Source organism: Oncorhynchus kisutch, linkage group LG4 (assembly GCF_002021735.2).
Source record: "Oncorhynchus kisutch isolate 150728-3 linkage group LG4, Okis_V2, whole genome shotgun sequence".
Classification (NCBI taxonomy): Eukaryota; Metazoa; Chordata; class Actinopteri; order Salmoniformes; family Salmonidae; genus Oncorhynchus; species Oncorhynchus kisutch.
Window position 1 is genome coordinate 9857101 of NC_034177.2, and position 15640 is coordinate 9872740.

The 15640-nt window shown below is 43.7% G+C and overlaps 1 protein-coding gene across 1 annotated transcript in view; it reads right to left on the bottom strand.

The window, feature by feature from the left end:
• The window catches only part of LOC109881252 (receptor-type tyrosine-protein phosphatase S), a 418713-nt gene that overhangs the window by 132437 nt on the left and 270636 nt on the right, over positions 1-15640 (bottom strand). The window contains exons 7-8 of the mRNA XM_031822228.1: positions 11462-11572; positions 8838-8849 (exon numbers count right to left, since the gene is read on the bottom strand). Coding sequence (XP_031678088.1) covers positions 8838-8849; positions 11462-11572 — 123 coding nt within the window. The remainder of the gene's footprint in view (positions 1-8837; positions 8850-11461; positions 11573-15640) is intronic.

Here is a 15640-nt window from a genome sequence, read left to right on the forward strand (position 1 = left end):
GAAAAACTAGTCTGTCTATGAGAGGACATATAGAGACAGCTGTAGTAGCTAGAGAGGAACAACTAGTCTGTCTATGAGAGGACATATAGAGACAGCTGTAGTAGCTAGAGAGGAAAAACTAGTCTGTCTATGAGAGGACATATAGAGACAGCTCTAGTAGCTAGAGAGGAAAAACTAGTCTGTCTATGAGAGGACATATAGAGACAGCTCTAGTAGCTAGAGAGGAACAACTAGTCTGTCTATGAGAGGACATATAGAGACAGCTGTAGTAGCTAGAGAGGAACTATCAAAGACAGGAGAAAAAGGAGGTAGAGGAAGAGCTGGGGGTACAGCACAACGGATGTCCAGGATGGGAGAGAATTGGGGGTAGTTGGAATGGTCATATAAAGTTGATCATGTGGTTGAGTGGGGAGAGGATTAGGTTGGGTAATAATTTTTATGTGTTTATGTGAGTATGCATAGTATATCTACATGTGTGTGATACGTGTGTGTGTGTGTGTGTGTGTGTGTGTGTGTGTGTGTGTGTGTGTGTGTGTGTGTGTGTGTGTGTGTGTGTGTGTGTGTGTGTGTGTGTGTGTGTGTGTGTGAGATACACACTGTGTGAGATACACACTGGCTTTGGGACTCATGCAAGAAAGGTCCAGAGGGAGAGAGAGAGCAGTAAAAAACTAAAACGATGGAGAATATGCTGAGACTCAGACTTAGAGACAGACGGACAGACCGGAAGGATAAGGAGATGGGACACGAGGCAGAACAGAACAGACCGGAGCAACAAGACTGCAGATTGAAGGAACAGACAAACAAGACACTGATGGGCAAGATAATGTACTGTACGCAGAGGTAGGGGAAGGAAGGAGGGGAGAGGGTAAGGGGGGGTAGGGTAGGGGAAGGTAGGAGGAGAGAGGGTAGGGGAAGGTAGGAGGAGAGAGGGTAGGGGGAAGGTAGGAGGAGAGAGGGTAGGGGAAGGTAGGAGAAAAGTGGGTAGGGGAAGGTAGGAGAAAAGTGGGTAGGGGAAGGTAGAAAGGGGAAGGGTAGGGGAAGGTAGAGGGAGAGGATGGGGAAAGGTAGGAAGGAGGGGCGAGGGTAGGGGAGAGAAGAAGGGGAGTGGGTAGTGGAAGGTAGGAGGGGTTAGGGAAGGTAGGAGGGGAGATGGTAGAGGAAGGTAGGAGGGGAGACGGTAGAGGAAGATAGGAGGGGAGAGGGTAGGGGAAGGTAGGAGGGGTAGGGTAGGTGAAGGAAGGAGGGTACAGTAGAGGGGGGAGAGGGTAGGGGAGTGGATGGGACTGTAGAAGGGGAGAGGGTAGGTAGGAGGGGAGAGGGTAGAGGAAGAGGAGGGGATGGTAAAGGGGAGAGGGTAGGGGAAGATAGGAGGAGAGAGGGTAGGGGGAAGGTAGGAGGAGAGAGGGTAGGGGGAAGGTAGGAGGAGAGAGGGTAGGGGGAAGGTAGGAGGAGAGAGGGTAGGGGGAAGGTAGGAGGAGAGAGGGTAGGGGGAAGGTAGGAGGAGAGAGGGTAGGGGGAAGGTAGAGGGGAGAGGGTAAGGGAAGGTAGGAGGAGAGAGGGTAGGGGGAAGGTAGGAGGAGAGAGGGCAGGGGGAAGGTAGGAGGAGAGAGGGTAGGGGGAAGGTAGGAGGAGAGAGGGTAGGGGGAAGGTAGGAGGAGAGAGGGTAGGGGAAGGTAGGAGGAGAGAGGGTAGGTGGAAGGTAGGAAGAGAGAGGGTAGGGGAAGGTAGAGGGGAGAGGGTAAGGGAAGGTAGGAGGAGAGAGGGTAGGGGAAGGTAGGAGGAGAGAGGGTAGGGGGAAGGTAGGAGGAGAGAGGGCAGGGGGAAGGTAGGAGGAGAGAGGGTAGGGGGAAGGTAGGAGGAGAGAGGGCAGGGGGAAGGTAGGAGGAGAGAGGGTAGGGGTAAGGTAGGAGGAGAGAGGGTAGGGGAAGGTAGGAGGAGAGAGGGTAGGGGTAAGGTAGGAGGAGAGAGGGTAGGGGAAGGTAGGATGAGAGAGGGTAGGGGGAAGGTAGGAGGAGAGAGGGCAGGGGGAAGGTAGGAGGAGAGAGGGTAGGGGTAAGGTAGGAGGAGAGAGGGTAGGGGGAAGGTAGGAGGAGAGAGGGTAGGGGTAAGGTAGGAGGAGAGAGGGTAGGGGAAGGTAGGAGGAGAGAGGGTAGGGGTAAGGTAGGAGGAGAGGGTAGGGGTAAGGTAGGAGGAGAGGGTAAAGAGACTGATTCTGGCCAAAGTAAATAAAAACATGTCTCAAAGTGGGTTTGAGGTCTCACACACTGGGGCTTCAAATCAGAGATTCAACTGCCCCCCCCCCCCATCCCCAGGCTTGTTGCCAACAAAAACCAGGGGTGCATTAAGGTTAAGGGGGGGAGGAGGGGGTAGAGAGGAAAAATGGCATTCCTAACACACCGTGTCGATTCAAATGGGATTCATTCAATCATAGTATCGGATAACCTTGACTGTTTTTCCACGAGGGAGAGCACCATTCAAGCTTACAACACACTTCCTCTAAAAGGATTTACCTGTTTGTGTACACCACCGAGCGTGCATTTCAATAAAGTAACTCTGAGCTGTGATCTTTAATACATAAACCAAGCCTGTGCACAAGGAGACATCCAAGAAATGTTTATCTCTACTTCTCAGAATCTGAACTGTAGAATCTACCGCAATTGATTGGTCACAGAATCACGGAGGTATCTCCCTTTTTACAGTAAGTGTAAAAATAAATGAATAATGCATTCACTCACATGAGTATCGTCTCCGTTGGGTGATAATCATATTATCCCAAACACCCACACCAGTGCTCTTCCAGAGTACCTTAGAAAAAACCCTCGAACTCACTGACAATGTCAATTGCTACTGTAGACCAGCGTGTCAAAACCCGGCCTTGAGGTCAAGGTGCTCTATTCACATGATGTGGCCGTAAGTCCTGGTTACTACACATTTCCCCTCAAGATAACTTTTTTTGTGTGAATTACTTTGTGTTTAGTTATAGTAAAATAGTTAACTCAAATGGATTATGAAAAAAAAAATACAACAAATTAAGCTTAACTCCTCTGCACAGTTTAAGACAAGAATAACTATTTCCAAAATTGTCTCCTATTCGCGAAAAGAACGAAAAGAAAGTAGGCTCCATATTCACAACAAGTGGCAATCACAACGCTAACAAAAGGGTGACATAACATTGTCTTTCATAACAAGTCATGACTGAATCACAACCAACCATCCACGTATATCAACGGAAATGACTTTGCTAAGGAGGCAGGAGAGGAGATAGTCAGAACAATGTCATATCTGTTGTCATAACGGTTATGGATTTTTGTCATCATCCCCTGTTCTGTCCTAGTACGTATGATGTCACTCTTATGACAGATGTTTTGTAGTGCACTTCAAGTAAAGTATTGGCCATAGCCCTATAATCTCTCCCCAAAAAGTACTTATTGAAGAACAAAGGTGAAAGGTTAGCCCATTCTTTACATGGACATGCATGGGTGTGGGCATGACATGAGTAACAGATCAACAAGGCCCGACACAAGAGAACCCGTACAGTCTAAACATGTCACCCAAGCCCATACAAGCATGCCATTCACAATCTAGCATGGTGTGGGACACATTTCAAATCAAAGAAAGGGAAATCCAACTTAAAATCTACAAAAAACATTGAGTCTTAACAGTATAGTCAACATCACAGTGTGTGGGTGTGTTCCTCAAGGCTCTGTAGTTGTAGTTTTTTTTTTGGGGGGGGGGGGGACGACTCACAGCCACTTAAAAACCATTGCCAAATTCGAAACACTTGAATATTAAATAACTACATTTACAAGGGAAGTCTATCTAGGTTTAATTGTGTGGACACCAGTTTGGGTTTTGACGGTCCCGTTCTCTCCCTTGGGGCGAAGGTCAGACAATGGACCGAGCATTGGTGGTTGAGTGATTTAAAAAAAAAAATTTACCTTTCACCCTTGCCCACCACAGGTTCTACTGTTACATTTTCTGAAATATAGGTCTCTCCCCCAGAACAATGGTATAACTATGTCCTTTTAAGTCTTTCAAGCATGCGTAAAAGGAAAAAAAGAATCTAACTTCTAATGCATTTATGTAGCCTCTGATGAATTCTGATTGGTTCTACCCTCAGAATGTCTCCAGGACATCTGTTTAAACAGAGCATCATTAGTTCAAGGTCAGACAATAAACTGCAGCTTGGTTATATCCTATACATCTTGAGATGGGTAGGAGCTGCTGACAGTAGCAGACACAGCTGTTTCAGTTGGTTGACATTTGGATCTCAAGTCAATGCCTCACCCCACTACCATTACCTTGATGTAGTACTGTATACGAAATGAGTATGGGATAGAGTGGAGTGGACAGCTTTATCATGCACTTGGCTCTATGGTCTCTCTCTCTCTGATGTGTGGGGAATGCTGCTCTTTCTCTGTGATGCTACTCTTTAGAAACACAAACCTAGCAACAACAAAAAATAAAATAAAGAAATAAAGAATCCCAATTGCATTGACACATCTCCTTATTCACTAAGACCAGGAGCCCAACAGGCACATACATAGTGACTAGTGTTCAAAATATACCAATGATTTGGACTACTATTTCAAGCCCCAATGTGGTGAGAAATACAACTCAAAAGGTCTTACAGTGGACGAAGGTGAAGAAGCAGTCAAGAGAGAACGCCAGAGTACTGAGCTAACTCTAAGTGGGGCCGGAGTTCAGTGACAAAATGGAGGTCAGAAGGCATCGGACATTATCGGCCATTTTGGTGAGGCAGTTTGTCCTGCCCCAAAATGAAGAAGGGGGGAAGCCAAAATAATGTGTGGCCTTTAGTGTCACCTTGAAGCTGAGATTACACCCTCTCGGTGCCTGAGGACACAGGCGTGATATGGAGATTCTGAAGTTACAAGCGTGGAGCAAGACCGAGCACATTTACATAGAAACCACATGGGGCTGCCTACACCTTGGCTGAAGCAATGCTAAATAGTCTCTATGGCTGGCTCATCAAAATGGAGATTATTACATGAGGGATACTGACAGAAATCCTGGCTGGATATCTGATAATAGCAAACAGGAGGTTCAGAAGATTTTATAGTGCCTGACTATTCCATCGTCTTACAGATGGAAGACAAGCAGCCAAAATATAATGCAGATTAGGTCTCAGCTTGGCCGTGAATTAGTCAGAATGGAAAGACTATAGAAATTAGGTCCAAAACTGGGATTAAATTGATCCCTGTTTTGTGCTGCAAAATACGCATTTCTTAATTTACACAGGACTCCAAGGATACAGATATATGTGTGTGGTTTTAAGGGGGGGGATATCATCTCCAGGACTCCTTTAAACAAAAAATGGCTGGCTTCCACAATGGCCAGTGAGAAAATCAGGTGTAATCTAGCTTTCTTTCCCAACAGTTAAACAGAAATGCACAGCAGGACATGCAAGCACATTCAAAACAAGGCAGGCATCATAGTAGGACTGCAACATTCCCATGCAGTCATCAGCACGGCATAGTGTTCCTGCATCATCGACAATCTGGATAAAGTTGTTCTTCTCCAGACACTAACTACAGACCAACTACATTATTAATATGTAGATATCAATATAGGTTTGCAAAAACATTTTTTGAATCATCGGCTAAGTCTTCTGGGCTCACTTGTTAAATTTCCTTCAGTGGGATCATGTCATCGTTTGAGGACTCTACTCTGAGAGGACAACAATGGGAGAATATCGACCCTCTGGTATTCAAGGCATCAATTGGTACAATTGCTAATAGAATGTCTATTTCTCACTAATTGGTGCAAGGTACAGTGGGAGCCCGACAAACCCCTCATTTGTGTCTGAGACGAGTGAGGGCTCAAAAGAGATGATTATGTACATTTGCCTAATGAACTGTGTCGCTGAACGAAGTTGAGACGGAGGATTTCTACGGCAGTGGTGGCTTAGTTGAAACAGGCGAGGAGAGAAGAGACACAAAAGGAGAGCACAGATGTTGAGAACACTGCCCACAGTAGTGTATGGGGCAACTATTGTGAGATGTCATTAATGCCTCAACTACAACCTGTTGGTTCCACTGCCCACAGCAGTGTATGGGGCAACTATTGTGAGATGTCATTAATGCCTCAACTACAACCTGTTGGTTCCACTGCCCACAGCAGTGTATGGGGCAACTATTGTGAGATGTCATTAACGCCTCAACTACAACCTGTTGGTTCCACTGCCCACAGTAGTGTATGGGGCAACTATTGTGAGATGTCATTAACGCCTCAACTACAACCTGTTGATTCCACTGCCCACAGTAGTGTATGGGGCAACTATTGTGAGATGTCATTAACGCCTCAACTACAACCTGTTGGTTCCACTGCCCACAGTAGTGTATGGGGCAACTATTGTGAGATGTCATTAACGCCTCAACTACAACCTGTTGGTTCCACTGCCCACAGTAGTGTATGGGGCAACTATTGTGAGATGTCATTAACGCCTCAACTACAACCTGTTGGTTCCACTGCCCACAGTAGTGTATGGGGCAACTATTGTGAGATGTCATTAACGCCTCAACTACAACCTGTTGGTTCCACTGCCCACAGTAGTGTATGGGGCAACTATTGTGAGATGTCATTAACGCCTCAACTACAACCTGTTGGTTCCACTGCCCACAGTAGTGTATGGGGCAACTATTGTGAGATGTCATTAACGCCTCAACTACAACCTGTTGGTTCCACTGCCCACAGTAGTGTATGGGGCAACTATTGTGAGATGTCATTAATGCCTCAACTACAACCTGTTGGTTCCACTGCCCACAGTAGTGTATGGGGCAACTATTGTGAGATGTCATTAATGCCTCAACTACAACTTGTTGGTTCCACTGCCCACAGTAGTGTTAGATTGAGGGGAGGGGTACGGTACGTCATCAGGTTTGTCTAAAATAGTGTGCAGTACCGGACCAGGTCCTATCAGCAGCCACTAAAGGCCTTTGTGAATACAAACACTAAACTAGGAAACTTAACAAAATCCCAAGTCCTGGGAGACATGGTGAAGTGTCTCATTATTTATTCTTCCCCTTTTCTGAGTTGGCGAGCGTACAGGCAGAGGTGACCTATGTCTCTCTGATGCAGCCTGCAGTAAATGCCGGCCTGCATGGTTACACATGGCCAGGGGAGAGTGCAGCCCTCCACTCTGTGGCAATTATTAAAGGGACTATATCGTTGCAGTTGGAATGCAACGTGGGTCTGGACCTGCTTTCGCAAACCCAGCAGGGTCACTTTACAGAGAGACAGAGAGGCTCTTATTCTTGGTCCTCAGGAGATCCACATATAGACATCTAACGTGCAGAACATTAAAAACATCATAGCTCTCAGAGGAGACAGATAGGGGAAGTCCGTGAGCAAGTCTGCCATCTCTTCTGCCTGAATGAGTGATATGCCTGATCGAACAAACTTGTTGAACCTCATGTATTTCCGTCTCCCAACAACCCGGCTCTTGCCCCAAATCTATGTAATGTATTCATAAGCACTCTGGAGCTGTACAATTTACAGGGAAGTTCACTGCAGTCAGTGACATGAGATTTAATACAGATCTGTCTCTGATTCATTTAAAAATCTGCTGCTCCAAAACCAGCACACACCGAATGTTACACTTTATGTTGAAAACTCCTTCGAAAGATGATGGGAAGCTAGATTCAAGACACTCAATTTAGACACGAGCAAACAAACAGGGTTTGCATTGGTCTGCAATGAATTTTGTCATTCTCTCCTCGCTATTAGATCAGGGGTTATAATGCAAACACATGACAAAAAAAACGCTCCGTATTTGTTGATGTCCAATTTGAGAACCTTAAATTGCCATGCCTTGCATCAATCTGAAAATCAATTCAGACATGCTGAAAAGACGACAAAACGAATGATAAAGCAGTGTTTGATTGAGTCTGCCGAATGCTGAAGGACAGGCAGCAGTCTGGCGACAAACCACATGTGTCTGATTGCCTTCATTGGAAAATAAAAAACCTATGCAGAACCCTTCGTGATACTGTAAAAGGCATCTGGAAATCTCCACTGAAACCCAATCTAGCCCAATCAGGTCTAATGTTCAATAATGGACTGTTATAAGCAAGATGACAGGAACACTGGCTATGTTCACACTTATTATTACATCATAAAGGGATTCAAGAAGCAACAACTTTAACTAAGAAAAAAAACCTGACCACAAACAAAATAACCACAAATAACAATTTTTTGGAAGTTAAATAACACAACAAAACAATGGAACACACACACACACACACAACACCAACACCACCACCACCACACAAAAAGGAGTAATGAAAAGAACAAGCAAACTAAGGTGTCAATTAGGTAAACAGTGTGTGGGTAGCAGAAGAAGTAGAGAGAGTGAAACAAATTGGCAAAAGAAACAACAACAAAAAAACAGGAAAGAATGCACAAAGAAAAGACAACGGCCAAAGGAATTCTGTTCAGGCATGCAAGCGTAGTTACATTCTCCCATCATGCATCAGGCCCTGTTATTTCCAAGTGGTACGTTTCCATGACAACAAGTGCAAGAAAGCTTTCAGAGCAGAAGCAATACCAAAGGATACCAACGAGAAAAGGCCCCACAATGCAAACTTAAAAGAAACAAAACCCGAACTAAACAGGTTTGTTTGAATCATTTCTTCTTTTGAATAAGAATAAAGAAAATTGTCCATCAGAAATATTTAGCAGTTTTGATAGAATTTGTTTAGAATTTCTTCAAATTAGTAATGAATCGAGCTTTGTAATAGATAAATAGATTTCAAAATTTCAACATTTTTTTTTGTTATATGTGGGTAAAAAAAGTGAAAAAGAAAAAACACACCAACCTTCTCGAAGCTCTGAGGGATGAAAAGGGGTTGATGCAGAACACAATGACATGAGGAGAAGAGAAAAATAGGGGAAACAGAGAGAGAGTAAAAAAAGCCACCTCAAGGCGTTTAGCTGCAGCTACATTTCTCTGTGGTTTTTCCTCGGCTCTCTGTCTCTGCTATCAGTGACAGCCGTCTTTACGAATCTTGCCTGGCCACTTAAATAAGATTTGACCCAAAAACAAATCAGATTCACCCCAGTGGCCGCGCTGTTGCCTGTTAGGAAAAGTGGGCCACCACTGGAGTCAAATCAAGCGTATCATCATTATAAAAATGCACAAGCTCCTTAGCCACCCATGGTGGGCATATTTGCTTTCATTAGAGAAGGAAAGAAAATACAGAGAAAATAAAGAGAACCAATGAAACAACCCAAGGAAAAAATTAAATAACCAATAGGACACCATTTGTGCTTAAATTAGCAGCTACAGTATAAATATATTTTACTTCAACCAGGTGGCTATGAACAAGTCAAAACGTGACGTTTTGACAATGGACAGGTCTGTGGCTACAGTCTTCTAAACAACTACTGCAAATACTGATATTGTGTAATGTTCACCTGAGGTTTGATCCCTACTGGAGCTGCTAATTTCAAGTGCAATTTGATTTGTGAACAAAACATACTAGTCAACATCAAATATTAGAATTGATTGATATATAAAGTAAAACCAAAAAGAGACAGTTGATACAATCACAAATAACATGTGTGGATACATCTCGGTCTTCTGTACTGACCGTCCTGGGCTTTTAGGAAAATAAAAAGGTACTGTTGCTTTTGGGAATCGCCTCAGTTACCGGAACTAAGCTTGGTCTGAGGACACGATGTCCATTTTGACTATAGAACTCTTCTATACATTATAGGTTACACAACGTTCCCAATACAGGTTTGTTTATCACACCAGTGGGTCTTTTATTCTGCCGCAGAGGACATACACTGCTTGACTCCGAGTACCAAAGAATCACAAAGACTGCATGGCCACTTAGAGATGCAGTCCGGTATCTTAAGCACTTAAAAAGTCTTAACATATTGTATTTTATTCGCAGGACGTAACATATCATGTGAAATAAACGACGTAGTACACAATTGTGCACAATTTTTCGGGGAGCCATTTTGGTTCGTGAGCACTACTTTCAAAACGACTGGCTGAGATTATACAAGAGCTTTAAGATGATCCTTTAATAAGGCTCCCGAGTGGCGCAGCGGTCTAAGGCATCTCAGTGCTAGAATCCAGGCTGTATCACAACCGGCCGTGATTGGGAGTTCCATTGGGCGCCGCACAATTGGCCCGGCGTGGTCCGGGTTTGGCCGGTGTAGGCCGTCATTGGGAGTCCCATACAGCGTGGTCCGGGTTTGGCCGGTGTAGGCCGTCATTGGGAGTCCCATACAGCGTGGTCCGGGTTTGGCCGGTGTAGGCCGTCGTTGTAAATAAGAACTTGTTCTGAACTGACTTGGACTAATAATACCCATAGAGGAGTGGTAATAGTATTATTAGTAACAGCAATAATAGTATTATTAGTAACAGCAATAATAGTATTATTAGTAACAGCAATAATGAAAAGGCAACTCCCTGACCCATTTTAGAATGGAAGACTTGGGAATTATTTAGTGGGAACAAAGTTATCTGGTACACTGCCGGTACAAACTGAGCAGATATGTAAGCCATCTTTTTAAATATGCACAAAATAAATAACACATGTCGAAAGATGCATCTGCCTCGACAGGGATTCATTGTCTTTTAGAGTTAGTGATAGGGTGTAACTTTTGTCTTCATCGCCTGTTTTGTAAGAAACTGAAATGTTTCGTCAGATTCATTGTTCTTCATATCTTCACAATTTCAGAACCCTAGCCCTTTAAATGACATATTTTTAAGACAAAATTCCAAAATAGTAATGTGGGAATTTTATCAATGGATAAAAGAAGAACAAGTAGAGAACAAGTAATTGTTTCTACTATAGCGGTGCTGTAGGCATCTTACTGCAGTTCAAAACCTTTTTTCTCCATCTGAAAGGAAGACTGGGGTTGACATTTTGATTGGTCTGCACTAGGCTTTGCGACCCAATCAAAATCGTTACTTACCGTCATATTCCTGTGCCTGAAAATGTAATTACATGGGCTATTTACAGCAAACACATTTAAAAGCCAACTACAACTTTCACACACGTACTTGACAAATGACTGACGACGTACTTGCTGGTCATAAAAGCATCCCTTTTCTATGTTGTATTTGCTATTTAGGGTAGATGGGGCTTTCAGAGAGGGAGCATATCAAGAGTAAAAGATACCAATTTGAACTAAACATTTTAACGGGGAGGATTAGTTGGCGGGACACAGTTCAACACAGCGAGTTAAATTAACATTTACGGGGAACAATACTGGTATCAATGCCACAATAATTATATTATTAACTCAGATTTTTCTACACAATAGTGCCCTATTTTCAGTTAAGGACTTGTATTTCCCCCCTGGTCACCATTTGTTAACATTTGACTTCGTAGTGCACTTAGACTGAGATTCCCTCTGGCAGCCATTTTTTTGTCAACGGAGTAGAAGTTTTTCTGGCCTCCGGCACCTTGTTGCACCCTACCTCGCACATATAGGTTAGCAGGGGATGAGTAACGCACGCCTTCCACGTTAGACGCCACACACTCGTACTTCCCCTGGTCTGTCTCCTCGCTGTTCTCAATCTGCAGGGCGCCTGGGAAAGACAACACCCGACAAAGACAAGGAAAGAGAGACAGAGAGAGAGAAAGAGAAGAAGAGAAAGGGGAATAACAGTATTAGTAATTCCATAATGGCAGGAGAGTAAGAAACCTTTTTAATAGAAATGTTCCTCCTAATACTAATGCATACTGCTGTGACATGCAGCGTCCCACCCTAGCTTCGCTAACCCACGAACAAAATTATAATAATTACATTTGTGAAAAGTACACATTTGCTGTTAAATGTGGATGGAAAGGATACTCGGAAATGTTGTTCTCCTCAAACACCCAGCTGTGCCAGAGGTGTGATAGACAGGCTGCTGAGAGGCTAAGATTGAATGTGGATCGACACATTGAATTCACTGAAGGAGTGTAGGGGGTCATTAGCAGATCTCCAGACAAATGGTTCATCAGTTCATGTCCTGAAGTGCTTTGCTTAGCACAGCATCTCTATACTCGCTGCAGCCCCACGTTTCCATCCACAGTGTTAATGCAAGTAAAAGTCACAACATATTAAAACAAATACAAATCACAGCATGTGTGATGGAAACAGGAAGTGTGGGAACGTTTTGATAAACGTTGACGGATCATTTGTTCGTTCGACGTGGTGGAATCTTTTTGTGTCTGTAAAATTAATTGTGTGACAATTGCAATGGAAATTCCTTTAACAAATACTGATATAATAAACCATCATGTTGAAGTAAACTTCATGCCAGGATATGCTATCTTGTAGGCTACTACCACTACAATGTGGAAAAAACATTAAGGCAGTGTCACGACTTCTACCGAAGTCGTTGCCTCTCCTTGTTCGGGAGGTGCTCGGCGGTCGACGTCACCGGTCTTCTAGCCTTCATTGATCCATAAAATATTTAGGTAATAGATTATGCATTTTACAATTAGGGTCCGGAATGTTAAAGCCAAAAAGCTCATTTGTATTTGTATACAATAACCAGAGCATTATCAGTTGACTTATTAGTGTGAAGCCATTATTGAAGATGAATACCCTCTGTGCGGACGGTGGGTACGGGAGCAGGAAAGGTTATTTGAGGGAGGAAGTCGGGCCTATGAGGAGTCTTGATTAGATGGGGGAGCGGTATACTTTTTTGACTGCACTTGCTCGCACTTACTCATATGATATCTTGAATTTACTGCACACAATAGGCTTAATTTATTGCACTTATAAGGTATTAGGATTAGAGGAGTTATAAGGAACATTTTTGCTTTCTCATCTTTTATATTAGAAAGTCTGTAAGTCTTCTATGCTTGAACAAAGAAGCATCCTTTTGTTTGTAAACTTGCAATCCGAAGTGCCACACTGCCATCATCTCTGCGGACGTGCAGTAAAGCTTGAAGTGAGCGTGTGTCCGAAATAGCCCCTCTCTCGCCAGGGCAGTGGTCATATTTATTGGATGGAATAGAGAAAATATGCCACTACACCATCGGTAGAGATGTTATTGCGATGAAAACACATTGAACTTCTGCTTTTTATTCGGTACGTAGAAACTTAAGCCCCTAAAAAGTGTTTTGCTGTGCTCTATGTTATCACGCACAGCAATTCATCCATCAGTTTGATGGAAACACCTTGTGGCATAATGTGCATATTCTTGTATGCACATTTGTTCAATATTCACATGAAAAACTGTCGCTAATTGGATGGAACCCTAACTAGTGAGATCAGTCACTAAAGATATACCTGGAACCTTAGTACACGACAGGTAAAAGATGACATGCAAAGCTCAGGTTCACGTTCAAGTCTTAATATTGGGACTGGCTCAATCTAACACAGTAAACCGTTTGGAGAATAATGTGGATGGGAAAACGGAAGTAAAACTATGGGTGTCAGATGATTCCTTGTTAACGCGTGACGATGATATCATTAGGGTTTCTGCCTGGCTCGGCCCACTGACAGATTGCAGTCCCTGCCTGGCAAGCAGAGCCCCGGCGCTCGTTAGAGTTTAGCCGAGGCACATCAATACGCCACTGGGCCTGCACTCCTTTGCCAGAAACTACACCACATATCATTGCAGAAAGCTAACACGTTAAAGTGCCCCTAACACTCAGGTGTAAACAGGTCCCTATAATCAGTTATGTGTTATACTACTTCCTCTACTCTGACAGCCTGCTTCAATGTCCACCTAGGATCTCTAGCTCAGAGAATGTGCAGAGCGTAAGAATAGACTATGAAACTAGATTCATTTAGAATTCTCTTCTTTATTTTTCCTTCTCCTCTCTCTTTCCCTCCAACACCTCAGATTGGCTCATCTCATGCCCAATGGGGAGTCCTATCTGGCATGGTGCTCACGTCCAGCAAACTGAAACCGTCTACCTGCATGAACGCAGGTGGTGGACCTGACATGGATCTGTTTGATGTGCGCTTGGCACAGCGAGTTCCAGAGCGCCGCAGGTGGGCTGGAGCGTGGTCAAAGGTCTCCTCGGTTGAACAGCAGGGAGGCTGTTGAATAAGAACCATGTGAAGTCCAACTCTGGGAAGAGACAGTTCCAGAAAAACGTCCGCCAGTAGCAGCTCTGCATCCTCAGTTCTGGCATCTTTCAGCTATTTGATGGCTCCATAAAGCACTTGGATTAAATAAACCATAAACTCTTAGGGGGAAAAAAAGGGTCCAAAGGTTTCTGCAGCTGTCCCCATAGGAGAACCCTTTTTGGTTCCAGGTAGAACCCTTTTTGGTTGTAGGTAGAACTCTGTTGGGTTCCATGTAGAACCCTATGTGGAAAGGCTTCTACATGGAACACAAAAGGGTTCTACCTGGAACCAAAAGGGTATCCTATGGGTTCTACCTGGAACCAAAAGGTTATCCTATGGGTTCTACCTGGAATCAAAAGGTTATCCTATGGGTTCTACCTGGAACCAAAAGGTTATCCTATGGGTTCTACCTGGAACCAAAAGGTTATCCTATGGGTTCTACCTGGAACCAAAAGGTTATCCTATGGGTTCTACCTGGAATCAAAAGGTTATCCTATGGGTTCTACCTGGAATCAAAAGGTTATCCTATGGGTTCTACCTGGAATCAAAAGGTTATCCTATGGGTTCTACCTGGAACCAAAATGTTATCCTATGGGTTCTACCTGGAACCAAAAGGTTATCCTATGGGTTCTACCTGGAACCAAAAGGTTATCCTATGGGTTCTACCTGGAACCAAAAGGTTATCCTATGGGTTCTACCTGGAACCAAAAGGTTATCCTATGGGTTCTACCTGGAACCAAAAGGTTATCCTATGGGTTCTACCTGGAACCAAAAGGTTATCCTATGGGTTCTACCTGGAACCAAAAGGTTATCCTATGGGTTCTACCTGGAACCAAAAGGTTATCCTATGGGTTCTACCTGGAACCAAAATGTTATCCTATGGGTTCTACCTGGAACCAGAAGGTTATCCTATGGGTTCTACCTGGAACCTAAATGTTATCCTATGGGTTCTACCTGGAACCAAAAGGTTATCCTATGGGTTCTACCTGGAACCAAAAGGTTATCCTATGGGTTCTACTGCGGATGGGGCGATTACAAAGGGAAAGACATTCTCTTCCTGTGACCATAGATCTCTGCCCCTCTGGTTAATGAAGTGCTTTAACAAAAGAAAATATGTATTTGACATTCCAGTCACTTGGCAGACACTCTTATTCAGAGCAACTTACAGTAGAGCGTATACATTTTCACACTGGTTCCCCGTGGGAATCGAACCCACAACCCTACTGATGAATGCACCATGCTCTACCAGCTGAGCCACACAGGACAGTTGTACTTATTTCTATATTTCTCTGAGAGTTCCTATACCAAAACGAATTGAACTAAAATCATTTTCTACCTAACAGCTACTGATGCCAACTGAAACATGAATTCTTAACCTTTCCCAAGCACACACAAACAATCAATTAGTATTATTGATTATACGTGTAAAACCTCACTGATTCAAAGTGAGAGAATCTCAAGATGACTACACAAATCAGCAAAGTCTAATTAATTAAACACTAATTAAAATCAACGAGAGGCTCCTGTGGATTGAGTTTTTCAGTTCGAGGAGCGACTTTGAGTGAGTGTGTGTGTTTTATCT